This window comes from Centruroides sculpturatus, unplaced genomic scaffold, assembly GCF_000671375.1.
Source record: "Centruroides sculpturatus isolate CEXI.00-Female unplaced genomic scaffold, Cexi_2.0 scaffold1009, whole genome shotgun sequence".
Classification (NCBI taxonomy): domain Eukaryota; kingdom Metazoa; phylum Arthropoda; class Arachnida; order Scorpiones; family Buthidae; genus Centruroides; species Centruroides sculpturatus.
In genome coordinates this window covers 42,500-66,587 of record NW_019385199.1, presented here as the reverse complement: position 1 = coordinate 66,587, position 24,088 = coordinate 42,500, and the positions used below count along the sequence as shown (strand labels likewise).

The window sequence follows — 24,088 nt, the reverse complement described above, 5'->3', positions numbered from 1 at the left end:
AATATAATTTAACCGTTTTTAGAAAGATTAATAAGACATATTTTTTTTAAGTTTATTAAGAATATTTTAAATATTTTAGCTTTATTTTCGTAGAACAATATTGCCCAAATGAAGGTTGGTATTCCATAGAATCATAGAAATACAATATACTCTTGGTAATCCGACCGTTCTCTAATTCGATATGTCCAGTAATCCAGCACTATTCGACTCTCCGATATTACTGGAAATGGTCAATTTCGTAGCAAGTTTTTCCACTAGTTCAAATTGCAGTTACTATTAATTTAACACTCCACTAAGGCCATATCGAGCTCCAGTTTAGGGACGACAGTAAAGATTGTTAGACTCCCAATTTGAATTAAGAGAATTAATTCAAATTGAAGCTTGCTTCCGCATTTACTTCACACGATCGACATTTGGGTTATTAGAATACACAAGAATAAGCGACAGCGTTTCGATATTGCCGAGTAACAAACATCAAATCTTGCGGAAACGTACTGGAATAGAAAAGCTTACCTTAATCCGGCACCGGTGCGTGTATGTCGGATTACCGAGATTGTACTCTATCCGAAATTGGCACGTGCGAAAAGCGTCCCGCTTTTGCTGGCAAAAAAATAGCCCTTTACGTCAATAAATAAACACAATTCACTACAACCGTAGATATTTAATTAATGCTCGGTTACCCGTTATGGGTTACGAGCGCTACTCGATATGGAGTGTTTGGCATGGGCGATGGTTCGACCCATTTGTACGAATTTTGTAAAATTCCAAATGTTTGATATTTTTAACGTGTGGAGGCCAAATTCGAAACCAGATCTTCCTGGAGAATACGAGAACGTCTTGTCGCGCGGTCATTTAGCTACTTTAGCATGCGAGAATTTATGCGATTTTAAAGAAATGGATATTCGATATTCAATTTTTATTTATGAATTTTATATGAAAATCAATTTTGAATAAATTCGTTGTTTTCCCAAAATTATTCTACAGTTTCTAAATTTGCCAATGGAAATATTAAAAGTCCAGTAGAAGGCAAAAGGTTCTGTTTTTCTACTCCCCGCAATCGATGCCTGCACGAAATATTAAAAATTTCAAACAAAAATTCCTGGAACGTGTCCTTTTATTGTTTCTATTACAACTTACCGATTCGAAGCGGCTCTAATTTAGTGTACGTCATACGATCGATTATGGTGGTGTATTCGGATATCGAACACGGAAGGTCGTCTACAGGAAGAAAGTTTATAACCTGATTATTTATATATATAAATAATCCTTATTTTATATATATTTTTTCATAGTAACGTCTCGTCAACCGTTTTTTTCTTCGTCTTTTTTATCGAATTCATCCAATTCTTCTATTGTTAAGCTGCGATTTTCGACAAAGCGAGTGCGCAACTTTTTGGCCATGTCTGATATTTCTGAAAGTATCTGAAGTGTCGAAGTGTAAGCATTTTCCAGTTTCATCAACTCTTTCTGTAAAGATACAAGTACAGTACAAATCGTAATACGTACTGTATTTGAAGGTCTGGAGATGGCGTGGATGCTTGTTGGACCCCGTGGGAAAAACTGACTAGAACTTTGAAAATAGACAGAATAAGAACCCGTTGTAGACTTCCGTATATATCATGCCCGCCCTCGATTTCCGTTCGGACCGCGCAGTGGTCCTTTCGTACCTCCGTGCTGGGTAACACACTGAGGTAATTTATAATCTGTTTGTTTATTTGTTTAGTTTTCGGAAGCATTAGGGTGCGACTATGCAGACGCGAATTTAGAGCGAGCGAGAGGCAGCGAGCGATTTAGTTTTCGCAAAGGAAAACCATGCGCAAACGAGAAGCGAGAAATAACGCTAGCGAGAGCGAATTTCTTGTTCTCGCACATATCTGACAGGTTTTGATATTTATCGCGTCTCGCCTCTTCTCGCCACATATTCTCGCTCTCTCGGAAAATTCGCTCGCTCGTGTCTGCATAGTCGCACCCTTAGTCGTGTAGTATTATACATGAATGTCGATTGTAGTCCTTTCTCGTGCTTTGCACAATTGAATAGGCGCTTACCTCCGCCTTTTCTTTCTTTCTCTTCGCTTCTTCGTATTTGAATATCATCTCTTCCAGAAATTTGTCTCCTGTATGTCTCAGTCGAATGATAGAATCTGCGAATTACATCATTTTAAAAATCTTTACGAATTCGTTTTAAGACAGGAGTATAAGGCATATTATTATGAAATTACCAATGCAAGACTTCACCACTTCGCTTTGATTCGTGCATTGCTCTTGCAGCTTTCGGATGAGTCCATTTAAACTGTTGCAACGTAGTTGATACGATTCTAATTGTTTTCGAAGCTTACCTACCGTAAAATTCATTTCCCTCTTATATTTTTATCAATAGCGTAGTTACGAATGATGTAAGCGATTAAAAATTCAATGCAGGCGCAGAAAAAGTGAAGCTTATATCACTTTAGAGGGGGATTCAAATTTGTGAGGGTTAGGTTCGCAATCGCCATTTTGAATGCAGCTCAATTTTCAACGGATAGAGGCCGTGCCATACATGAATTAAACCCGAAATTTATCCCAAAATACAACGGAAGTGTCGATTTTACCTTAATTTTATTCGTTTAAGAGTTATTCGCGTGCAAATTGTCCACAAAGTGCTTGCAAGTTGTATTCAATGTGTCCGCCATGTTGGAGCGCGTGTTCATATGTTTGAGCCAGTCGTCGTGGACTTGCCGAGCCACGTATGGCGCCGAAAGACGGAATTTCATCGCAACAAGAAGAGTCGTTTCTCCCTTGTGTATGTGGTGAATATCCATGACGTGTCACATCCGAAGAAGCGAATCTTGGACTTGATCGAGTCATATAGTATGGTTTTCTTAATATCCGAATCTAATTATTTCCGTGTATGACTCCATTCGTTTTCTTGTAGTATTTCATGGATTACAGGTAATTTCATAAGTCTAATATTGTCTAAAAACCAATTCGAGTCGAATCCTCAAGGTTTGATGGATGGATAAGATATTACGTGAGATATCATCCTCTTTCACCCGGATGATGATGCCACATTGCGCATCTGGACGACAGACACAAAAAGCGCTGTACCGGGGACAGAGCAACTAAAAACGGGATTCCTCACTCGGCACGCGAATTGAATTTTTTAAGTTGTTATTTAAAATTACTTTCTTATTATTTTCAATATAAACGTTTATAATGGCTTACGTCACTTAAAAATACCCTTATCTGTCTCGGTGAAACAGGGAAAATTATTTATTTACCTACCGATTTTATCCGATTTCTCGTCCGTCCCGTCCTTCGGGATTTTCGTTACTAACATTTTCGCCATTCCCAACAAATCCTGCGAGCAAAAGGTAAGAAAATGACACTTTTTACATCAAGAAAAAAAAAGACAGTTTACCCGAAGATAGCCCGATGGATTGGTTTCGTTCGTATCGCGAGGGCCCAAAAGAAAGGAGTCGTCGTAATCCGGCACGCGACTCTTGATCTCCGAAAGGATATCTTTTACGATATTTCGCCACACATCCATCTCTGCCATCGAAGAACGAAGCATTACCATCAAAGTACGGTATAGAAATTTATATTAATTGTTTTCACAAACCTCCAAATTATCGATTCGATTCGGAAGAAGAATAACAAATCGAAAAAAAAACAATACTTTTGTTGCGTGATAAAATTTTATGGAATTATTATGGTTTGGCTGGCAACAATTAAATCGAATTTATAGATTTTGACGTTGCCGTATTTTTAAAATATAAATTTAATTAGATGCGCTTAGAATAGAAATTATTTAAAACTAAAATGTGATCGATATAACGTCCAGGACAATAAATTAAAAGCCAGGAAAAGGAGATGGCGATCCGTTCGAGTATTTTCTAGTTTATATATTTATTATTATTATATTTACGAATCGAAGTAATAGTTTAAAGTAATTTATATCTTACGATAATTAATTTAATTGGCGAATTAAAATTTGGTCTCGGGGTTGGCAGCACTGCCGGTCGACATATGTTTTAGAGGTAAGATGTAAACAAATTCTTTGCGGATAGTTTCAGTTTTGTTTTTGCGTATTTAAAGCGAAGTGTTACGATACACGAACGAATTATTGTTTTTACTCGATATTCTTTCGTAGACGAGGCGAAAGGATAAAAGTTGGAAGTATTTCTACCGTTTTGTGTGGGGTAAGTTATTTTCATTTTGTTCTATTTTCGCTCGAAATGGAAATCTTCCAAAATCTCTATGGACTTAGTTCGTTTTTGAATCATTTTGCTCGCTACTTGCCTTTCGTTTTATACGTTAATAATTTTCACTCGCATACCGATTCGTTGCGGTTAGTCCGCAAGATGTAGAGTTATTTATTTCCCCGTCCTTTTTTTGCTTGTCTCTGGATTTCGAGAAAAAAAGTGACGTTTCCCGGATTTAAAGAAAAAAATGAACTTAGATGAAACTTCTAACTTGGAAGGTAATTTTCGTTTCTTAAATAAAACAATTTACAATAATATTTTGTATTATTTTATAATAAGATTTTAATAAGCAAAGATGGTCGATTCGATCCGGTTTTTATTTTAGTAACGAAAAGTCCCGCCCTTTCCGATTCAACCGATGCGAATGGAATCGTCTTAACATCTGTCTTCTCTTTAATTTGTGTTTTTTTTCACCCCTGGCCTAGTTCGTTTTCGAGTACTTCTTTCGCCGTTTAGTACAGTATTCTTGATTTGTCTGTCTCGGCCGGCAACCCGATAATTCGGCAGTCGATTTGGCTTTAATAATCGGATTTAAGAAGAAAAACTTCGTACTCGCGTATTTTATACTCGTTTGCCCGATCTTCTCAACCCGCGTAATGCAATTATTGAAGCTACCGGGCGCGGTTAAAAATTAAGACGTCATCGGCACAATTATTCGAGATGTTACCAGTAAAGAATTTTCGGTCCTGCCACAAATAGGACCGAAAACAAAACTAAGCAGCGCGGAAGTCGAATAGACTATTAAGTAAACGAATTATGTACTCGAATAACGCGACGTTTACGTATTTAATTTTTTTTTAAATAAAAAAACTATGGTGACATTTCTAGTATGTTATCACATCGCAGCTATGTGAAAGAATATATCGTGTTAACCGGTAAATTCATTATTATTAAACGCGTGAAATAGTAATCTGCAATTATAATTTTTTGACACGTGGTTTGAAGAAAACGCAAGCGATTGGCGAATAACTGCTTTCGTACAATTTGCTACATATGTAATAGTTGCTATTAAAATGTCTTTGATATGACATCTCTGGTGGTGTGCCAACAGAACAGTTAGGAGCTTTTTTATCCGAAATCTAATTTTTATTTATACTTTCCCGGCTGTTACTTATAACGGAGGGAAAGTATGGCCATCGGTCAAAAAATGACCCCCCGAAGATTTGAATATTTTTGGACTCTGTGCACCTGGAAACGTCGAGGGGAATTTCTGTATGTATGGATGTTTGTGTGGAGGGGCACGATTTTGTTCACCTTGTTTGAAGCTTACTAACTCCCGTGCTGCTTGTCAAAAATTTCTGAAATTTTGCGGGGAGGTTTGTTTGTTAGGAGGATCGACGCTATTAAATTTTGGTGGTTAAAGGTCGAGGAGGCGGGAGATAACGGGATCGCGCGTATCTCCCGTAGGGTCGGACTTAATGACGATTTTACCGGTTATTACCGTTTACAGTTCTTTATAAACACCGTCCCTACTTTCAAAATTAAGCTTTTTGCCATTTTATAATAGTTAAAAATATAAAAAGTTTTTTAAAAATAAAATATGATAACGGATGGCTTCACTAAAATTTGAAATGTTGCCGGGAAAGTCGAGTAACTCGTTGCCGGTTTATTATTATTTTTGAGTTTTGAGGGCTTTCATTTTTTTTCATATTATTACTCAAAGTTTAGTGTTCTGCCGACACGAAAAAATTGGAAACGACATAAATAAATCTTTAAAAGTGTTATTTGCCAGATTGCGCCATTAGTTAAAGATTTAAAGTTTACGAAGCTTTCGATCTCACCCGCAGAAGTTTTTTATCCAACGATTAATAACCGAATTTAGTTGCTACGCGTGTTATACTGTAGACAACAGGAGATAAAGATGATAAAGATGGCGGCCAGTGGATACACGAAATGTAGAAATATATAATATTTGACAGGCGGTATCGATGAGTAATGACGAATAGATATTTAGAAGAGACTCTTTATTTTGTTGCCATCTCGGCTAGCAAAAGTCGAGATGCGAAGACACCGAAAAGAAGTTTGCCATCGGGACGTCCACTCGTAACTTTTGTTTTTATCCTAATTAATAAATACTGTACTGTACATTGGTGGAATGGACCATTTTGTCTTTGGATTTCTGTAAGAGGATAGTTACAAACCATAAAAGTTGTTTAATAAAATAAATGAATTCCATTCGTTTACGGTAAAATATACAAATGAATAACTAACGAAGAGGTCGGTGTTACTATTGTGAGGATAGATTGGTGTTTACCTATGACTCGTCGTTTGATTTGTAAATTGCGGAATTAGCGTACGATACGTAACTTGACATTCGATTTATGTAATACATCTGTAATACGGAATCTGAGATGCGCGTCGATGTTTTTCTTGGGAGCTTTAGGTTTATTTTATTAAATAAATGTACAATCAAACCTCGGTATAACGCCCTCCTAAATAAGTTTTACCCCTCGGATCACCCTATAAGTATTAAATACGGAACCTTTCTTTACCTGCCAATTATTAAAACGTAAGATTTTGCGTTTTTACACCGAATCACCTGGATTCCAGCTGTCAAACCTAAAGTCTACGTACAATTCTGTTTGAAGCCGTTATTAGCGCCATACTCCATTTAGTGCCGACAAATGGCGGCGCTATATCGAGGTCAGACTGTATTTAACCCGCACTTTATTTTGTTGCCACGAATAAAGTCGTTTCCCGTATTTCGTTTTTATCGTACGCCTATTGTGCCAAACGAGAATTGGCCAGGCGTCACCTGTCTAGATTTGTTTCGTCCGATTATCGGTCGTGTACTGTTTACGCAGCAAACGGTTAATACCGGGCTGCAATTATCAAAAGTTGTAGACCTGTGGATTTTCACCGGCGGTAATACTTAAAAGTGGCGAGTTAACGATTAACGGAGGAATTTTCCCTTTCAGATATGAAATGTTGGAGATGCGCCGCCCTACTGTCCATCGTTCAGGTGGTGACGGGGGCGGTCCTGACCGCGGTGGCCATCCACGCCGCCTTCACCGTCCCTTCCCTCTCCGTCCGACACTTCCCTCTGTGGGCATCCGTACCCGTGAGTATCGATATTCCGATTTTCCACCCGAATTCGGGCGTTTTCTTTGTCTAGAAGCGCCATTACGAGTTTCTCTGTTTCCAGTTACTTCTGTCCGGACTCATATCCAGCGTCTTGGTCTTCGGATGCAAAAACAAGCACTCGGCCAAGAAGTCCGTCTTTTCTTTTAAGGTAACTTCTTTCTTCCTAATCCGAAAACCTCGGATTAGGAAGAAACTAAAAGACGATTCTCGTTTCAGGTGGCGTGTTTCGTGGCACTTCCGGTGTCCGTCCTGACCAGCACCATAGCCTCGGTCTTTCTGTCGGTACACGTCTTTCTGTACGTGGATCGGTACAGTTCCTGTTCTCCCTCGGGGGGAGACTGCGTGTGTCGCAAAGACGGACAATTGTACGACCAGTTGTTTCCCTACCGCGACACGGATTGCCGGACGGTCCTGTCCTCCATGAGGGCGCTGATGCTGGTCATGTCCGTCCTGGGAGCGGCGGGAGGCCTTTCCGCCTCCTGGTTCCTGTCCATTCTCTGGAGCAGTCACTACCATCACGTTTACGCGGGAGTCAGTCTGGACGACGTCTCGGTGGTGTGACGGTAAAATAACACTCGCCTTCTACTCTTACGCAATAATAATGCCTCTATCCGCCGGGCCCCCTACTTTTCGAAATCCGGCGGCAGATTTTTCGGCCCGGTACGTTTTAAATGCAACTTTAAGCGTTTACGACGTTCCTGTCCGTAATTTGGTCGATCGATCGTCTCGCGCGCGGGTCACTGTATTTTTCTACCTTAATTAGCGTTTACGAATTTTTACCATTTTTGCCGCGAGTATATTTTTTTAATAATCTCGCGTGATTGTCCGATATTTGTTACTTTGTCAGACAATTTTTTGGACCGGTGATTTCCGGATCGCCATATTAGTGCCAAAGGATGCGTCGACTAACGACTAATAGAAATCGTCGCGCGTTACCGTAGGCCGACCGGCCTTTAAATAAGGTGCCGACGTCGTTGTTATCGGTGGAATCTCCCGCTGGTCTTTCGAGTGTGGTTGCGGCCCGTTGCCGTTACTTAACTTTTACGTTTTTCTATTTAGTATCGTTGGCGGAAAAGCCGATAATTTCCGAAACGTATTTATCGTCTACGTCACAATTCGGGCCATTGTTACGTTGTCCGGTATTGGAAAGTTGGCGGAATTTGAAATTTTCAAGTCCAATTTGCCCGATTAATTAACATATATAATGTAATGTCGTTTCGGAACTTCTCGATATTACCTATTCTGTATTTGAATACGAACACTTCTCTCTTGTTATTCGTTGCCTAGTCCGAACTTCTGTCACAAAGTTTTCGCTCACACTAAGGGTGCTAAAGTACTGTACATTACGTTTCATTTGTTAAGTTTTTAAATACCGAAATAAAGTATTTGACACTGCTAATTGAATGATACTCTTTTTTATTGTTTCTCATGGGGTTCGAAGGAAGCGATTACTTCCAGATTATTTAAAAGCGGCGTTTTGGGGAAGGAAGCGCGGACGCCATCGTTTAGAGGAATTAAATAGAAGACGCTAAGGATTATTCTGGTGTTACTCGCACCGTTTTCCAAAATGTCTGCCGGGCGTTTAGTCCATGAGAGGTTAATCCTGGTTAATGGGTTACGCGTTGGGAAGGAAACGGAATTTGGTGCCAGTGTTAAAGGTCGAAAAGCCGACTTTGGCGGTTATAAAGCGGAGACGCAAACGTTAATGAGTGGCCCCGGTGTTCGTATGGCAGGAACGACTTTAACGCTAATCCTGGCTCCTTTGGCAGTGATGCGACCAAATGTTTCCAACGATCGGGTTCCTGCCGACTAATGGAAAAGAAAACGGGCCAAACCCACGGGGAAGAGACGCTGGTCCAAACGTGCGAATAGAAATCCATCTGTTATCTTACACAATTTTCGGAAGAGAAATCGAATTAAATAACACGAACGTGTCTATTCGACTACGGGAAAGAAAAGAAAAACGACAAACGGTTATGACGAAACGAATATTTTTAGCATCGGGTGGACGCGTAATCGCTGATATGTCGGGAAAATAACTTTCTGAACAATGGATGACGAAACGTGTCTAGGTGGTGTCTGATTCAGTCAAACATTGGCGAAACCGCGACCTCGACGATCTCAAGATCCTTCCACTCTGAAGGGACTTCCGGGGATGTGGTCGTCTCCCCACTTCACTATCAGGGCGTAATCGCCGCGATCCTTGATGACGTAACCCACTTGGTACAGATTCCTTCCCATGTGTTTCACGCTGAGTTCTTCGCAGGGACCCTTGGGACCGTAAAGGGACACGAACAGGAAGTTGTTACCTAGAGATAAAGACGGATAAGGTCAGTAAGGTGGTAGGGTAAGCCTGGAGTGGGAAAGATCGAGGCGATCGTACCCGCGTCCAGACAGTTGACGGTGAACTGATTGTTTTTGTGAGTCATGGCCTTTTTCAGTCCGTGTCCTTTGCAGGTCACTCTGGAGGCGTCCGAACGGAACTGGGGTAGGTGGTCTACCTTGTGTTTGGCCTGTTTCGGAACGGTGTCGACGGTTAGCGACGATACTTCCGTTAGACCCGGTTCGGCAAACAGGCTCCCTGTCAAAAATTCAAATTACTCCCGTTACAAATTTTTATCGATATTTATCACCGTCGGCGACGTCTGCAGACTTTCTTTCTCCGTGGTTTGACCCGAGTTGGTGATTTTTAATTCGCTTTTACAAAACATTCCTCTTTATGCCCGTTACCCATCCAGAATTAACGTTTCCAATGCAAAACGAAAATATGTGAATTTTCTGCACGGTTCGAAAGCCGGGCAATTGCACTTTGGGAAGGAGGCGATCTTACCTGTGCTGTGAACTTTGAAGGGGCTTCCGACGATGTGATAACCGTTGTATTTTATATTAATGTAGTAATCGCCGGGTGCCAGAGGAGTGTAACGAAACTTGTAACCCTCTTCCACTTCCGTCCAATCCATGGTGACGTGCGAAGGTCCTTCTACCGTCACCACCAATTGTCCCGCTCCCGCGCTGCACGTGTCCACGATGAAATCGGTTTTGGCACCTGAAAAAGACAAAAGACCTTTCTTACCACGTCCGGGCCTCCGGAGAGTGTCGTAAGAGGGAATTTTACCAGAGCGGGCCTCCTTTAACCCGTTTCCGTAGGCGGTGACCGCCGCCGGGTCGGCGTCGTCCTTCCCTATCAGAACGCGGAAGGGACTCTCGCGAATGTGGATGTTGTTGAGGCAGATGTGGATGTAGTAAATCCCGTTCTCTCGTGGTATGAAACGAAGCGCCCATTGATCTGCGTTGAAAAAGTGGCCGAGTTACTTATTATGACGAATTTACGGCTAAATAAAACGGGGGTCGGGTTCTCTCACCTTCGTCGACGGGTGCCACGAAACAGTCGTCTTCCACTCCAGAAGGCGATATGGTTTTTCCGTCCAGCATGCCCTTGGCCCCGTTCATCTGGATGTTGAAGGCGATGGGTTTGTTGACTTGAAGGGCGCTGGAATCGGGCATCCGTCCCAATTCGATCTTCCTGGCTTCTCCCACCGGCGCCATGACGAAGATGTTGAAAGGGCTGTCGGGAATCGGCTCGTCGTTGAACTTGATTCCTATGCGGTAGTTGCCTGAACGAGGGAAGAGACAAAGGCTAAGAATCGGTGACGAAAAGACAACTAAAAATAGAGATCGAGGCTTTACCCGGCTCCGTAACGATGTAGGAAACCAGAGCCGTCTGGTCGTCCAGGTCTTTCATGTCCAATTCGGCTTTGGAAGGTCCTTCCATGGATACGGCCAACGTGCCTGCACCCGCCTCTCTCGTCCACACGTTGAATTCACCTTTGTAAAATAAATCGAATGCCAAAATAACATTTATCTCCGTTTTGCCACGTTTAAATGTGTTATCGCGTGTTAAATAAGTGTTTGGGATTGGAGAGACTACTTACACGGTTCGTTGGCCAGTCCTCGTTCTAGTCCGAAACCTCCGGCGTGCACCCTGTGAGCTCCGAAGTTCAGGAAGGGTCCGACCGTATATTGGAAGGGAGAACCGGGTATGTGCATGTCCTTGTATCGAACGCTAACGGCGTAGTTGCCCACTTCTTTGGGGATGAAGTGGATGGCGTAGACCGAATCTTCTTTGTCTATGATTTCCGCGTCGTCCATGTCTCCGTTGGGAGCGGTGAATTTGGCGGCCATGTCGAAAGCCACGGTTCCTACGATTTGTTCCATTCATAAATACCAGCGCCGTGCCGCGTACGATACAGTACGTAAAGGCACTCGACACTCACCTGCCATCTTGTAAAACAATCGGCATTCGTTGCCCACGGCGACCACGGGAGCGGGTTTCCTGAACCTTTTGATGGTTTCTCTCTGGATGTTGGATTTCTCTCCGGTTATTTTTATGGCGCTCGGGCTTCCTAATTATGCAAAATTCGTTCGATTACCCGAACGTCTGTCGTGCGGATCAAACGTCGCCACGTAACTTACCCTTCACGTGATGATCGGCAAATTTCAGATTGGCGATGTAGTAACCCGGTTCGGTTACGGTGTAGTAAAATCTTATAGTTCCGTCTTTTTTATCTTCGTAATTGATGTCCGCTTTACTCGGTCCTTCTATGGAAAAGTTTAAACCTCCGTAACCTGAAGATAGAAAGAATAAGAATTAAATGTAGAAAGAGGTTCGAATTCCGCATCCTTAAAAAGAGCTTTAAATTGTTCACGTTTACCTACCGGCATTTGTCGTTTCCACCACAAATTCGTTCTCTACGTGAGTTTCTCCCTCTTTCAAAGCATTTCCGTAAACTTTAACCTTGGATGCGTCTCCTATTTCTTTATCCGCAACCAGAATTTTAAAAGGACTTCCTCTCACGTGATTTCCTAGACGTTTCACGTTGACGGAATGTTCGCCTTTTTCGCGAGGTGTGAACGAAATACCTGCAGAAAATTCAAAGTCGTTTACAAAATATTTACAACAGAAAAAGCACGTAAGATCTTAATTAAAACTGCATAATTATTTTAAAGAAAATTTGGTTTTCGGTGGAAAAGCTAAAAACTTTTAACCAATTCGATTGAAAAACATTTTATCGGAAACTTTGTGTCTTTTTTAAAAACACTGTGTTAATTGATAACGTGTTCATTTATGTTCACTTATAAATCGTTTTTTTATACTAAAGACCAAGACCGTAGAATAAACCTTTTTATAGACCTTTAAGTTTTCTAAGAAAAAACCGTTCCGTAAATGAAATATTTTTATAAATTAAACATTTTATCACCAAACGATATCTCGCACCCCAAAAGCCAAAAGATTTTTAAAAATTTTTGCTTGGATTAGAATTATGACAAACAATAGAAATGCTTATTCCCATTTAGAAGAAATGCTTCGCCCGCACAAGTAAATAAACAGTAAATCTTTATCATTAACGAAGAGTAAGTTTAACAGAAATAAATCTATCTGAAAATAAGTTTTTGTTTCACTACACGAAATAAAAGAGATATTTGACGTTTACTAATTTAACTAACTTGCGCTTAAGAAAACAAATTAGAGAGTTTCGAGTTTTATATACCACGTATTTTCTGTTTCGTATCTCTACTTTTTATATTTCTTAATTAAAAATTAATAAATAAAATGTTACGTGTTTTTACACAAACTCTGTACAGGGAAATACTATTTATTTATTGTGATAAATTTGTAAAAATAATTAATACAAACGTGAAATAATTCACAATACTTCCGGCACTCGAAGGGGAGATTAAAAAGGGCAATTTTCAATTATAATTTATAAAGGTTAGAAAGAAAATGCAATCTTATTTTGGGTAAAAGGTCGAGCTTTTTCTAAAAATGTAAATACCAACGAGCAATTATTTATTGTGACCGTGTCACAATGCCAGGTTGCAATTTTTAATCATATCTTTAAAAATTTATTTAATTTAAAACATGCTCTCCAACTCAAATTAGCAGTGTCTTGCTCCCTTATATCATACTTTTCCTGTTAGCGAGAGAGTCGTGCCGTCATCTGTCTAAATAACATCAATTATTACGAAGGGATAGAAAAGATTATTAAAGAATAACTCAGAAAAAATTCATATATGATGAGTTTAATAAAAGTAATCTCGATCGTGTTTTTCCCTATTTATAATAGAAACTTTCTATTATACATACAGTATATTAAAATGAAATAATAAATTTGTTAATTTCGTGAATGTATTATTCGGTTCTTAATTTAGTAGTGCATTTCTTGATATAAATTAGTCTATTAATAACCAGTTATTCATCGGTCTATAACATCTTATTAATTTAAAAATACGGTTATAACCAATGGAACGAGTATTAATTTTATCACAATCGAGGACATATAGGCTAAGTGATTTATTGAGTCTGTATATGAAAAATAGTAAACTTGAAGATTGAAAATTAGAATAGTAATTTATATGAGAAATTCTTTATTTAATAAAAATAATATATTATTGGAATTGTTATCTGGAAATGATATATTAAACATTGTTATCTTTTTAAGTAAGATAAAAAAACTATTTGGCATTTGCAGCGTTGAATAACAAAAAAAAAAGTTTGATAAAATATGTCTGTGAACGTTGGCCATTAATAATAATAAATGAATTTTTTTTTTTATATATGCTAATTCCTTGATTAAAAATTAGTGAAAATGATGGCCATCATTTTCACTAATTTTTAGTAACAGTCTTTATATATTCTTACTTCGTATTTAAAAAAACATTGTCTTGGAAGAATCTATAATTTTCAATATGCTGTAATATAATTTGGAATATTTGAATAACCAAATGAAATGATTATTTTAATCGGTAAATTCCTTCTTTCGGCTAAATTATTGTCATTTCTCGGATGTTTAATGCTACAATAATATAATGATTTTACATTTTTCACATTAAGCATAACAATGCCAGTTCTCAAAGTAATTTTAAAATTCCATTATTAGTTATGTTATACTTAGTTTAATTAATTAATTTATGTTCAAAAATACTCGAAATGCGTGCCAAATACACAAAGATATAAACAAAGTATCTTTATTTTCGGGTGAAAATAAAGATATTTTGTTTTGACTTTTGACTAGGATTTCCTCTTTGCTAATCAGAAACTTCACCGGTATAAGTCCTATTAATAAACAAAGTCCAAGTAAACATATAGGAACAGAAATATAAAAAGTAAGGACAAAGAGGTAAAAGGAATTAACACAAAGGTATAATTTATAAATGTGTACAGTGAAGGTATGTCAATCGGTCAAAAAAACGTTCTCGCAAGATTTTACGTTTTTGGACTCGAGGACCTTAAAACGTCGAGAAGTGCAGAAAACTTGGGGGTTTCACTGTACGTATGGATGTTAGTGTGTGTGAACACCATTTTGTTCACCCACTTTGAAGCTTAATAACTCCCGTGCCTTTTGTCAAAAATTTTTGAAATTTGATGGAGAGGTTTGTGTATTAGAGGATTGATGCTATTAAAATTTGGTAGTTAAAGGTCGAGGGGTAGGAGATAGAGGGAGTCGTGTGTTGTATCTTGAATGGGGTCGGACTTAATGAAGATTTTACTCATTATTTTTGGGCTGCAATTTGAAAAAATCGTAGACCCACTGTCGTCCATCTGCGTGTCTGTTTGTCTATCCTTCCTTAATCTTGAGAACGGAGTTATATGAAAATCGGGACGAGATATTGAAAGCTTATGAGCAGGAGGCCTCGATTAACTGTACAGTACACGAACTTCCGATTTGCACAGGAAGTCACGTTATATCAATTAAAACATTTTCCCCCGAAAGGAGTTAGTTAGATGACCGGCACGATTCTATTGTTAAAGGAAAAGTGTGATGTACAGGGGCAAGCCACTACTAATTCGTGGTGGAGATCATATATTAAATAAATTAAAAATATGATTTTAAATTACATCCCGGCGTCATAATAAATAACTGCTCGTTAGCATTTACAATTTTTTTCTACAAAACTCGTCTCTATCCTTGAAATTAAGCATTTTGTCATTTCATAATAATTAATAGTATATAAAGTTTTTGTAAATAAAATATCATAATAGATGGCAGAACTACAGTTTTAAATTTCTTGCCGGGAAAGTTACGCAACTCGTTGCTGAATTTTTTAGAAGTTGAACTAAAGTTATGTTAATAAATTCTAATTGTTCAGATTTATTTTCATTTCCATCTCTCTATTTTATTGACATTATCATTGCATCTGTGGATAACGGGAAATTCCTAAAAGATCAGTATACTATTGAAAAATTATATTAATATTTCATACCTTTTCAATTAATGAATACATTTAGTGATTAATAATAGTATCTAATCAATGAAATTAAATACTATTATAAAATTAAGAATTTAAATATAATTTCTAAACTTTTTCTAGTAATTTTCTTCCATTAACAAAACAATTTATCTTTATCATTAAACAGAAAATATGTAATTACTCATAGAAAATTTCTCATTAATTTATAAAATTCGAATACAAGTAAACAAGACTTTACAATAGAATACAAGCTTTTAAGTGAAGAATGAATTGAATTAATACCAAGTTTGCTTATCATAGAATAATTATAAACTGCTTATTAATATATCTATCGATTTTAAACAATAGCAGATCAAGAAATTTTTAGCGGAGGTTGCAGGAAGAAAACAATATGCCTTTCAACATTTTTTACTACCTGTTGTATCCGGATTTACTTGGGTAAAACCCTCGAAAAAAGGGGTGCAGCTGCGCCATGCAACCTAACTACGTCCCGATTTTAAATAAGACAAACAGAAAACGACCTAGATCATGGGTGGCGAACCTTTTTACGCCATCCATCTTAAGTATACTTAGCTTTAAAAATGTTTATGCGTGCCAAAGTTTTAGACTTCGAATAACGGTATTTAAAGAAATGAAAGAAATATACTTTAATTAGAATAAATGAAAAAAGCTGATCGAAAAAAGGATGATCGGGTGATAAACCGAACGGATGATTTCTCCTTACGTGCCATAAGTTCGCCACCCCTGACCTAGATAAACAGAACATTCGATGAAATAACCGAAATGGCTAGATGGACATTATTAATATTATCATTACTTTTTAACTTGTAAGTCTCCAATAAAAACAAAGATCAGGTTAGAGATAATAATTTAAGGGAATTTTTACCACAGTGGATCAATGTTCATCTGATTTTTTCGTACAGCTGCGCGGTACCGAAATGCACGTCAGCAAAAATTTTTCAGACAAGAAATCAGATACATGTTCATATGAACGTTTTTTGTTTATAATCACTCATACTATCATCTCCGAAAATATTGAAGATTCCTCCCGAATCACCCTGTATATAGAAATTATTTGAATCATCATGAATGTTTTATATGTAGAGGTCTTTTGTCGGCTATGTGCTCGGGAAGTAAAAGCACCTATGCAATTTGCAATTCCAATGAAATATGCAGTCTTGCAGTCTACAATGAGGTCAGTGCGGTCGAAGTGTTATTCTGAAAAACGAAATTTGGAATAAAAGGTGACTGTTTCGACAGGCGTGTCTTAAAAATTTATTAATTTTATGTAATAATTACATTGCATTTTCATAAATCGACAAGTAATTTATTAAATGAATTTATATGTAAATAATTTTATCTTGAACTTTTGATAGTTAATTAGGCCAAACGAACTCAAATTTTACTTTAATATCTACGTAATATTTATAACATCCTCTTAACCGCTTGATAATAACTAATCATTGTTATTTTTAACTTTTATTCATCATTTATGAAAATACTGTAGTTTAAAAAATTAGACCTACTGCAAATTTTTAGAAACTTTATTAGTTTTTAATTACGTTTTTAATCAATAGCGATGATATGTAATAATAGTAAAATGTTTGCTGGAATTCTAGATTATTTCATATTACTTTTTCTACTGCATTTTCCATATTTTGAACAAAATAATGGGTATTATGTAATATTTTTTTCGTACCCATACATAATACGAATATAATTTTCTCTCGTAATTTATGTATTACAAATAATACACATATGAAACTATTTCAGGAAATATTATGCGAAGCAATTCATTAATGCAAAGAATGATAAACTATATAGAAATAATTTATTTAAATAATAAATTTTAATTTTTTAAACTAATCATGATGAATACGTTATGTAATTTTAGAAGATTCATGAAGAGATGCAATAAAAATTATTCATTTTTTTTAATAAGATTCTAAATATATTATATACCCGTCCGAATACGAAACATACTTAATAAATTTCTACACTCTAAATTGGTTTTGTTTAGGAGGCAGAAATGATAGATCTGAGAAAGGGAAAAGACCTTGGCAAATACTAAAAACACTTCTGCCAACCATTTTCTCTTTCTTTTGATTTTTGAATGAAGATATTCAGAATGAAAAATCTGTTAATACAAACTAAATTTTATCAGTTTCATTCATAGTATTTCTTCTTAAAACATCTGATAATTACAGAAATACAGAATATCCTATAATTATTCTCCTTAAAAGAAAGCGTGAACTTATATCAGTTTAATAAACGATAAAGAAGAATTTTTCGAAGATTCTTCCAGAAAATGGTAAATATTAAATGTGGTAATATGGTAAGTATTACTTTTTATGTATAAAGTTGTGAATAAAATTTGAATTGATGTGTTTTGAAGTGTTCTAAATAATCACTAGTCCATATTCAATGCGTCATATTTAGTTAAATTGATTTAAAATATTAGTGAAAAGCAAATGAATAAATGCACTCACCAACTAATCCATCTTTCATTCTTTTTAAAAAACAAGGTTCTTCCAATCCCGAAGGTGCGACAATACTCGCATTTAAAGTCTTTAAATCTTTTTCGGTACAATTAATCGACACTTCACTGGAATGCATAACGGATACTTGACTTCGTTTTCGTCCTTCACCTAAAAATTTATTATCTTCTTTTTTAATCAAGTTCTTATAAAAACATTTTAAATTTCTAATTATATATAACAATTTAGGCAGTCTAAACTTTAAATATAGTTTTACGACATTATAAGCAGCTGTAAAAGACCGAGAAATAGTTGAGAACTGTTTCGGAATGGAATCTGTAATGTAATGCACAGTGTAGCCAGGAAGCAACATAGTTAAAAAAATGGAAAAAACATTTTGAAAGCCATTTTCTTGAATCTACGGTAGTAAAACTGCTTCTTCTCTTCACTAACTTCAATCTTGGCACCATTTCTATAGATGGAATTCGCTAAGTTATGCATTTTTCCCTTTCCACAAACTTTTTTAGACGTTCATACTCATTTCTATTCTAGTGGAAAGTCACGTAATTTGGCCCTCCCACTTAAAATGAATCATGCATTTTAAATCTAGAGTATTGATGTGTTCTGACGAGAGTTTAAAGACTTGCAATATTACTAAATGTTATGGATTATTTTTTAGCATATGTGAAAAACAAATGAAATAACTTTCAAACACTTGTGAAATTTTAATTGTAAAATTTATAAATATAAATACATAAATATTTAAAATATTTTGAAATAAAACTTTAATACCTCATTATCCATACAGATTCTATGCAATTTTACTATTATTTTTTGTAAACGAGACAATTTATTGTTTTTATTTAATGTTCTGTCGTTGCTACAATTAATTTTAAATATTATTGGCATATATTAATACTGTAAATATAATAAATAATAATATAATCGAATAGTGCTATTGGTTCTTTTTTTGTTTGTTTCTCGTAAGATAGCTGCGCTACGCATCATATGATGCCTTTTGCCACGATGTAAGGCAGTGATGAGCAATCTTTTCGGGATGAGAGCCGCATAAATTTTTTCTTATGGAGTTGCAGGCCTGTTGAATAACAATATATTCCCTAATCGCCAGTAGGCTATATACTAAAATGCTAATATGCTAATGGTATGCACACTAGTACTGTAATATATACCAGTAGTTTATTCTTATCTTTTTACTGGTCAAGTTTAGTTTCAATGTTCTTCGTTATGAATATTAGAGGGTCAGAGGGTAAAAGGTTATAAGTCAAAAATATCAATATATTTTCAGAAACTAAAAATAACTTTATAGTTCACATTTTAGAATAATATTATGTTGTTTTTTTTTGTTTATGCATATGAAAATGATGGAAATTATTTTGTCTAGGACGTTACTGTGATAAACATAAAAGTACATTATATTTAGTGACGACTTAACTTCAATAAACTCATAATCGATAAAAAGTTACTTATGCCCTTTTGCCCTCTGACCGTCGAATTAGGGTTGCGTAATGGCACGAAGCAGAAAACTAGAAAATAAATTTGCGTTGACGAAGCCCTGGACCTGCGTATTAAGACCTCGCGGGTCCATGGGTTGCTCACGACTGGCATAGAGATGAGCAAAACGAACAAAGGTCATGCACGCTCTTTCTGAAATAAATAAATACAATAAAAAGCATAAAATAATTATGCTTTTTTATTAATATAAAACAAGGACAAAATCAGCGAATAAAACAAAGTTTATAATGAGTGTATAGGGTGACACTTAAACATGAGTTTTATCCAGAGGCAAAAGAGATATTTCCAGCATTGGTTAGAGTAAGTTAAGTCAGTGGTTTTCATCCGGGTACAATGAAATTTAGTGGTGAGCAGTGCCATAACATTTCTTACGTATATTACTAAATATACGAAAAGTGCAATAATCCTAATAAAGAAGCAGGTCGCAACTATGAAAGAAAGGCTGAAAACAGTGGGTTAGGTTGTGGACTGTAGCTAATACAAATACGGAGAATATTAGGTCTCCATAACATGCACCGCCATCTGCAACCACAACATGCAGGAGATTCAGCACAGCGATTTGAGTGGTGGAACATGACGTTAAATTTATAGCACGACGAACCACTCCTTCGGCATATTTGATGGGAATCGTCACCATCTGCGCCACTGAGCAGTACATTTTCGAACACGCATGCGACATTGAGTACGTTTTACCGTAAGCGTTTGGTGCGGGAATTGAGATGAGCAGCTTCTCGGTCCGGTATTCATTGACGGTACCCCGAATAGTGACCGATATGTGTATAGTCCTAACACGGCGGTGGACGAATAGTTCGATGATTTGCCATTGACACAATTACGGCAGATTTACCGGTACGATGGCGTGCCACCCCATTCATCATGGATGGCATCCATCCATGGACATCCATCATGTATAAGCTCATATTCAGTAAGAACAAATTAATTATATATTCAAAATATTGATAATATTCAGAAAATTAAAAATTAGTATTAAACTTCGATTTCCATTATTCTAAATGCGGAAACTTGATTTTTGCTTTTATACCAGACATTTCAAAATAAAGGAGCTTCTTCTATTCTGCTAAACGTAGGTAGAAATTTGTGTAAATGACGGACAAATCACATTCTTATCAACGTAGTTAAGACAGTCATTTATATTTAAATTCGAATTTACTTCAAATTTTACATTGCCTATTGGAACTTACGAATTGTTTATTATATATATAAAATGGATAATACTGTATTCGTTTATATTTTGTAAATAACATAAATAGAAATTATCAAGTTTCTTATTCTAAAGACTTAAATTATTGTACAAAATGTATTTTAAATGTTTACGAAATTTTGAAAGCGTCAAAATGTTATAATTTAAAAATTCATGAACTTATAATTGAAAAAAATATTCAGTTTAAAATTTCAATTTTTAATTAACAATCAAAATGTATTCTTTCAATTCAAACTTTAATTGGACATAAAACGTTTAATTATCTATTAATAGTGTAAAAAATAATTTATGACATGTTTGATAATTTAGATTTACATTGGGGATATCAAATTATGCAGTTGTTTAAAGGATTAAGTATTAAAGAGAAAAAATAAATAAAATTATTAATTACAATTTTAATAAATAAATATAAGTTAAACTGTATTTTTTATATAAGCAGGTTATATTATTTAAATATATTAAGAAAATTCAGCTAAAAAGTTAAAAATTTATGGATGTAAGTGTAATGTAAATAAATAAAGTGTTTGTTTGAGCGCGATTACACATTGTAAAATGTCAAAGGCTATTCTAGAATAAAATTGGATTAAACTGTTGTTAAAATTTGATTCTAATGCTCTAGAGAAGATTACGCAATTTTCTTAATTTCTATTTTTACCGACCTGCAATTTTAACTGTGAACGGACTGTCCTTGATATGTTTTCCATCAAATTTCACAGATACTTTATATTCTCCTGGAGCCGGAGGTATGTAAGACACGCTGACGCTTCCGTCTTTATTATCGTGACAATTAACCTCTGATTTTGTAGGTCCATCGACGTGAACCGATAAATTGGCTATAGGAAATGAAATGAATATAAAATTTCAGTATATATATTTTTATTTAAACTCATTTAATAAGAAACTATTTTACTTACTACCCCCTCTTGTATAAACGATAAAATTACAGGGATCTCCAGCATTACCACGTGCCAGGCCTTCGCCACAAGCGGTGACGTAACCGGAAGAAATATTGTCGATGTGAAATTTATAAGGACTTCCTGTAAATATGTGCAAATATTGAAAACTTTATAATGAGAAATTTAAAATTATATACTTTGCTACGCGAAAATATCTTTGTTTTATAAATTAGTATCTTTTTGCTTTATCATTTGTATCTTCTGGAGTATCTTTTAGACGCTTTCATTCACATTTTAGAACGGTAAACAGTCGTAAGATTAAGCACGGCAACAAAAGAACGAAGTTATAAAGACGGAAACAAGACAAGAATTAATCGTCCTTGCCAAATAGAACAAAGGACTGTTTCTCTTTGTAGAATAAAAAACAAATATCTTTACAGCTAACCGCTTTCGTTAAATATAAACAATGACATGTTGGAATTTTAACTTTAATCCGATGCCGTGTTTCCCGTTGTCGAAATAAATCTTTAATTTTACGACTAAATGACATTTAAATTAATTAACGTGCTGTTTTTACATTAATTATTATTATATATAGAAAAATTTACCTTGTACATGTTCGTGATTATACTTGATGTGGAGTTCGTGAACACCTTCTACTTTAGGATCGTACTTAATACTAACTGTGCCATCCCTATTGTCCGTTATAATTGGTTTATCCGATTTCTTCGATGGCATTTTAACCTTTAAAGTAGAAAATATAAATTAAATTATCATAGATATAATGCTTTAAAAATACATTAATCTTAATAAAATAAACTTTTAATGTTAAGGTATAAGCGCTCGAAAGTTTATTTTTTCTTCATTCAAAATATATTTATTTTATCAAGATTCAGCAATTTTCTTATAAATATTCGCCAGAACAAGACGTTCTCAGTCCACGCACTCAAATATCCTTATATAAATAATTTAGCACATTTTATATATATTTATAGTTTATAATCAATTTTATATGCTGAAAAAAATTCTAAAATTAATTCGAAACTTAATATTTCGTAAATCACGTAATTATACCTCGCTGTATTAATATTTCAATAAGTATTTTAGCTGTTAAAACTAATTTTTATGTATATATGACTATTTAGAATGGTACTAGAGAATAAAAACAAAATAATTTACGACGTTTCACGTTTATAAGTACATAAACAGCTTGCAAATTTGTAAATTTTCGAAGGAAATTACAATATTTAATAAACCTTTTACAAATTATGGCACTTTAAGTAAGTCACTTGAACGAAGTGAATCAATCTGTATTTAAGTATGAGGTAAAAAAAAAAGAAGAATATTTACTAAACTTTGCCAAGATTCATTTCTAAGTAGAACTAATAAAGATGATTCTTCTTTAGGAAATTCTATTTCGCGTATTTTAGAAATTAGTGTTTCGACACAGATCGTATGAATCGCCATTAGCACGAAATATCATTTGGCAACCAATTTGACATTCTATCTACGGTAATGCTTACTAGTGAATGTGGGTGTCATATAACGAAAAATACGAATATTGGTTCATGAATGACAAGATGACGGATTGGTTCCAAAAGAAGAATCTTTTAAAAAAAATATCTACGGTTTCAAACGAGGAAGATTTTTTCTGATTTCACTTTAAATTTGACATACCATCCAGGTTTTAAAAACTAATTAACAACCTTTGGAATGTGTTTATATAAGAAAAAAAATGCGGTTTTGGATATCAGTTGACTTTTATATTTTATATATAAAAAAACTAGTCTTATTTGGTAGTAGGAAAACTTTTCCAAATTTTTGTGATTTTTATCAAAATTACTTGGATTCTTTCTTAAAATATGGATGTTTTTTCATCCAAATTTCTCGTCTTATTTCTTGTCCTATTTTAATACTTATAACTTAATAGGAGATTAAAATACGTTATTATAATTTTTAAATGTAACCAAACTTCATTTAACTTTTATAGAAAATAGGTAATTTCATTTTAGGTTTTCAATTTAAATAATGTACTTTCTAAAGATAATAATCCACTCATTAATTGATTTATAGAAATAACCTTAATTATTTCTGGTAACATGCTACATTTAAAGCTTAAAAATAATATTTTAAAGTATTCTATTTAATATGCTTAGAATAATTGTAGTTTAAAATGTTTGAAATTCGATTAAAGGCAATCAATAATCATTCATCACGTTCTCGGTAATCTAGAAGTTCTCTGGCAAAGTTGACAATGTCGCGTATCGTGGATCATCACTTGAAGTGATAAATGTTTACTCGGGTGATTTATGCTCATCATATAAGTTATCCAGATGTTCCTTTTCTCGCCTGAACTGATACCGAAAACAGATTTCTTAGCCTTAT

At 35.3% G+C, this 24,088-nt stretch overlaps 3 protein-coding genes across 7 annotated transcripts; 1 reads left to right on the top strand and 2 right to left on the bottom strand.

The window, feature by feature from the left end:
• Positions 1–71: 71 nt before the first annotated feature.
• On the bottom strand, positions 72–4,058 carry LOC111636055. 3 transcript variants are annotated; one of them, XM_023381215.1, is made up of 8 exons: positions 3,942–4,058; positions 3,398–3,528; positions 3,262–3,337; positions 2,220–2,336; positions 2,047–2,141; positions 1,308–1,467; positions 1,138–1,218; positions 72–1,064 (listed from the first exon to the last, which is right to left on the bottom strand). In XM_023381215.1, the coding sequence occupies exons 2-8, from the start codon at positions 3,524–3,526 to the stop codon at positions 1,045–1,047; spliced, it is 678 nt and encodes a 225-aa protein (XP_023236983.1). In that variant the 5' UTR covers positions 3,527–3,528; positions 3,942–4,058; the 3' UTR covers positions 72–1,044. The 3 variants fall into 3 exon arrangements, with proteins under 3 accessions (XP_023236983.1, XP_023236982.1, XP_023236981.1); XM_023381214.1 differs by lacking the exon at positions 3,942–4,058 and adding an exon at positions 3,599–3,760 and having other exon boundaries at positions 73–1,064; XM_023381213.1 differs by lacking the exon at positions 3,942–4,058 and having other exon boundaries at positions 74–1,064; positions 3,398–3,759.
• LOC111636058 lies at positions 3,995–8,724 on the top strand. Of its 3 annotated transcripts, none has more exons than XM_023381219.1 (4): positions 3,995–4,016; positions 7,160–7,302; positions 7,387–7,473; positions 7,542–8,724. In XM_023381219.1, exons 2-4 carry the CDS (start codon positions 7,162–7,164, stop codon positions 7,884–7,886), a joined length of 573 nt encoding a protein of 190 aa, XP_023236987.1. In that variant the 5' UTR covers positions 3,995–4,016; positions 7,160–7,161; the 3' UTR covers positions 7,887–8,724. The 3 variants fall into 3 exon arrangements, with proteins under 3 accessions (XP_023236987.1, XP_023236986.1, XP_023236985.1); XM_023381218.1 differs by lacking the exon at positions 3,995–4,016 and adding an exon at positions 4,036–4,178 and having other exon boundaries at positions 7,159–7,302; XM_023381217.1 differs by lacking the exon at positions 3,995–4,016 and adding an exon at positions 4,224–4,459.
• On the bottom strand, positions 8,725–22,466 carry LOC111636054 (filamin-A-like). The gene is made up of 14 exons (XM_023381212.1): positions 22,312–22,466; positions 21,722–21,844; positions 21,467–21,640; positions 18,065–18,223; positions 12,042–12,245; positions 11,799–11,951; positions 11,600–11,728; positions 11,258–11,524; positions 11,013–11,150; positions 10,688–10,939; positions 10,441–10,611; positions 10,156–10,371; positions 9,709–9,906; positions 8,725–9,634 (listed from the first exon to the last, which is right to left on the bottom strand). The coding sequence occupies exons 1-14, from the start codon at positions 22,439–22,441 to the stop codon at positions 9,447–9,449; spliced, it is 2,502 nt and encodes an 833-aa protein (XP_023236980.1). The 5' UTR covers positions 22,442–22,466; the 3' UTR covers positions 8,725–9,446.
• Positions 22,467–24,088: the final 1,622 nt, after the last annotated feature.